The sequence below is a fragment of the Protobothrops mucrosquamatus genome, unplaced genomic scaffold (genome assembly GCF_001527695.2).
Source record: "Protobothrops mucrosquamatus isolate PMUCROS unplaced genomic scaffold, P.Mucros_1.0 scaffold3364, whole genome shotgun sequence".
NCBI lineage: Eukaryota > Metazoa > Chordata > Lepidosauria > Squamata > Viperidae > Protobothrops > Protobothrops mucrosquamatus.
This window is the reverse complement of record NW_015389349.1, coordinates 44,665-49,071: the sequence shown is the minus strand read 5'-3', so window position 1 is coordinate 49,071 and position 4,407 is coordinate 44,665. Positions and strand designations below refer to the sequence as shown.

Sequence of the window (4,407 nt, the reverse complement as noted above, 5' to 3'; positions counted from 1 at the left end):
GAACAAGGAAGAAAGGAAGGAAGGAAGGAAGGAAGGAAGGAAGGAAGGAAGGAAGGAAGGAAGGAAGGAAGGAAGGAAGGAAGGAAGGATCCTGTTATTGATTCAGTTCAGCAAGAGGCTGAAATTTGGCCAGCTGTCAACGCTCCCTTGGGTTTCCTTGGGCAAGATATTATACGTTTACATTCAGTGTCATCTTTACCTCCTTAGGATCTGTTACTGTGCAAACACTCAGCATATCGATACGTTTGTAATATAATTATATAATTCTTACTTGAGCATTTGTTCATTGTCTTCTTCTCCCACTTTACTAGATTCACAAGAGATGACCCCAAAGGACCCTATTGGTTGGTGAGTGATAGGAGATGTGACCTGCTTGGTGGACAAGACAGTCAGTGGAGGTGTCTCCTTGAGAACTGAAGAAAAGGGCAGACAAGTGGCTGTGCAAGAAACAGATAAGTTGACTATCTCCATGGCCTTCTTACTCTCAAGCACCAACTTTTCTGGCACTGCAGAATGAAATCCAGTGCTATTTGCTTTGCTCTTGAGATCCCTTTTTTCCAGCTCAGTGCTGCATGAGCCACACTCAGATCTGTTGTCCAGTCCGACTTTCTGTAAATTTGTGATTTCTCTACCACAGGCTATATTGTTGCTGCTGACCGGAGAATTAGCGGAGTTCCCCCTAGTAAAGTACGATTCATATGCCGAGTCTGTTGAGTCTGGATTGGCAGAGCAAAAGTCCATCACCTCCTTCTCACCGTGTGAGAAAGCATACACATCTGCAGCGTATAAATTGTGGCCACGATTCAAGGTTGCATCCTCATCATAGACATCCAGATTAGACGCATCTGCATCCAAATAACTATTGGATGTTTCGAAATGGCCATCCTCTCTTCTCTCTGGCAACTGGTATCCTACTTGAGGCAGTGGTCCCTCTGTGGCTTCCAAATTACAGTCGTTGTCAGGATAGCCCTTAACACTCCCTTGCAAGTGAGTAGCATTACAATCAGATTTGGCGTGTTCCGTCAAACCACTGGACAGTTGAGGTTCTCCATCCTGGCAGGTGGAAATATTTCCCACTGAGACCATTCTGACATTTCCCGTTTCCACATCATGCCCACCTGAGATGTTTTTATCAGGTTTGGATATATCCATGACTTCCACGGATTCCTCAGGACTGCTGATCTGAGGAGCAGAGATTGATTTTGTCAATTTACTGGGCTCCACCTCCCTTTCGTCTTCCTCATAAGGCAAGGAGCTAATAGACGTAAGTGAGGCCTGTATGCCATTAGGCAAACTTGTGTTGCTTTCCGTACGTCTGCCTTCTAGGGAATTCCGATGGATTGCGTGCCGGTTGACTAGCTGGTGAAGGATCTCTTGATCACTGGCCAACTCCAAGGCTTTGCTCTTTGCATCAGACCAAGCGACTGAACTGGGTTCGCTTTCAATTCCTGAGTCTGAAATGACTGATGAAGATCTCTTAATGACCCCTGATATCAAGACATCTTCATGCTTCTTCATGCTAGGCTCCTTCAGATGTGACTTGGGCTCTTCAACAACCGTGGTTGGGTTTGAGGAGTTGAAATTATGAATTACGTCAAATGTCCTCTGGGCTCGCAACAGAGTTTCACTACATTGATCTACTGGTGTCTCAGTGAACATTGATTGGTCAGAAGCAAGAGTAGATTCACAACAATCCCTTTGAGCTGCTTGGGTCAAACTAATCCCATCCACATGTTTAGGAGGTTCATAATAGCCAGCATCACACTGAGTATTCATCACGAGCACTGATTTATTTTGGTGGGCAGTCTTACACACTGGGTCCACATCCTCTGTGGTGATCCTATGATTGTTTTCTGTAAAGCTCATTGGTCCCTTAAAGTTTTTTGAAGGATCTTTCAGGAGATCTGATGGCAAGCTAGATATAACATTGCTCTCCAGCTCTTTCTGAGTGATGTAGGACTGGACATTTTCGTTCATCGTATATACCTGAGTCACGGAGTGAGCCTTGAAATTCTTGGCCATACAGCAGTCACTTTTTGAATAGCCAAAGGGAAACATCGAATTTCTATGTATCCTATCAGTATGTATAACGAAAGGGACGCTGTTCCTGAAGTCCTTCTTTGCTAAAGCAATATTGTTGTTTGAGGAAGGCTCCTCATTTTTATCAAGGTCCACTTGTAAATTGTCCACTGTGGAAATCATATAGTTTGACAAAATGTCTAAGCCCTGAACTGAAAAGGAAAGAAAAATGGAACCATTAGACATCACTAATATGCCAGGATGAGAAAATCCTAATCCTAAACCCAAATGAGATTACTATAAAACCAAACAACCATCGATGTATGATTTAGATGACCACCCTTCTCAATAAAGTGATTATTGGGTCTGACGCTCACGTGTCCAGATGTACTTCAGCCATCAATGCCCAGATGAGCATAGATTAACATCAAAATTAACATCAGACTAATTATCCAGAAGTAAAATCTAGAAGTCCTCCAAGGTCCCTTCTAGCTCTATTCTATTCTAAAAAGAAGCAACCTGGAATTAAGAAGACACTTCCTAACAGTGAAAACAATTAGCCATTGGAACAGAAGTTGCCTTCAGAAGTTGTGAGTGCTTCATCACTGGAGAATTTAAAGAAGAGACTGGACTGCCACTTGTCTGGAATAGTATAGGGTCTCTTGCTTGAGCAGGGGGTTGGACTAGAAGACCTCCAAAGTCCCTTCCAACTCTACTTTTGATTAAACAATATCCCAATCAAGGAACTCCCAGACAAGCTAACAGTAAACAACCCAATTAAAGAACCTCTAAGAGTATTCCCACCAATACTGACAGGGCAAGCTATTAGAACATAAATTAAGAGCAAACCCCACTCCCTACTAGCACTGATGATGTGACCTATTTTGGTAATGAAATGTTTGCAAGAAAACAAGCAAACTCAACGAGCACCAAGGACCCCTCATTTTTATGTCTGCATACAAAACAGTAAACTATAATCCCCTCGTTGTGCGCTTGAACTGGTGTGAGCTGTATTTTAGCCACAGTCAGGGGACCCACATCTTGTTGACCTACGTACATACTGGCTCCTTCTTCTGCAAAAAACCCCAACAACAACAACTCTTCTTTAAAGAGACTCAGGAAATAGACTCATTTCTGCCACTCGATTAAGTGAAACAGCCATGAAATTTTGCTCATGTCTCCACAAAACGTTGTAGATGACCAGATCATTCCTAGGAGGTATAAACGGTTCCAAGGGGATCCCTACCCCATCATGAATGAATGAGTGGTTCTGCACCCAAAGGTACTCTCCCCAAATTAAATGGTGGGTGGGTGCATGTTTGTGAACTCCTTCCTCACAAATTACACAAATAAGAGAAAGAGGACGTGGCCAGATTAGGTCAACCATGGATAGAGAATATATGCCTATATTATTTCTCACTCAAGGAAGGTTGGAGAAGAAAAGGGAAAGAGTCAGCTGGAGAAGGAGTTCCTGAGATACCCAGGGCTACCATGGCCAATAAAAAGACTTTTGGATGTTGTGTTTTGCAAGCATGGTTGCGCAAGAATACAATTATGGTCCTAACTACACAACACTACAGTTTCAAAGAAGGCAGTTCCATTTCATGAACCATCTTGGTCCCTGTACAAAACATCTCTCTCTCTCTCTCTCTCTCTCTCTCTCTCTCTCTCTCTCTCTCTCTCTCTCTCTCTCTCTCTCTCTCTCTCTCTCTCTCTCTCTCTCTCTCTCTCTCTTGACATCTTTCTCACTTTTTGTAGAACTATCTTTAATTAAATGGAATTTGGGAAAATAAATATAAAAAATAAAGCCTTAGGCATGATCCTATTCTAGGCCCTGTTAATTTTGAACTGAATATTGCTTCTTTTCCCAAATGGAACAGTGTAATTGCACATAAACCATAATTGCACACACATACACAAAAACCAACCCAAACCATAATTGCACATAGAATCATAAAGCAGGAATAAAAAAAGGAAGCATCCATGACAGATGGTTGTATAGCCTCCCCAGAAACAGAATGGGATGCAGATAATTGCTTTCACTGTCAAGCAGCTCTCACTCTTTAAAAAAAATTCTTCCCAACATTAATTTGGAATCTGCTTTCCTGTGACAAAAATCCATGGATCCACGTCTGGACATCTAGAATGATTGAAAAGCTCTTGCTTTCTTTGGGCATGGTTTTCCTTTATAATCATGCACAAGATTCCCTATATAAAGGTAGAACCAAGCACATCTCTCCATCACACACACCATTGGCTTTCTCACACATGTGGCTTGACAATTCAGACTCTGTTAGAGAATTTTAATTTCTCTGTTGGTAAAAATAAATCAGAAGCTCTCACAGTTGACTGCATTTAGCTGATTCAAATAAACTCTTTATATTCATA

The 4,407-nt window shown here is 42.0% G+C and overlaps 1 protein-coding gene across 1 annotated transcript in view; it reads right to left on the bottom strand.

The window, feature by feature from the left end:
* Positions 1-4,407, bottom strand: part of FAM135B (family with sequence similarity 135 member B) — a 54,983-nt gene that overhangs the window by 8,570 nt on the left and 42,006 nt on the right. The window contains exon 9 of the mRNA XM_015826896.1: positions 272-2,231. Within this exon, the coding sequence (XP_015682382.1) occupies positions 272-2,231 (1,960 nt within the window). The remainder of the gene's footprint in view (positions 1-271; positions 2,232-4,407) is intronic.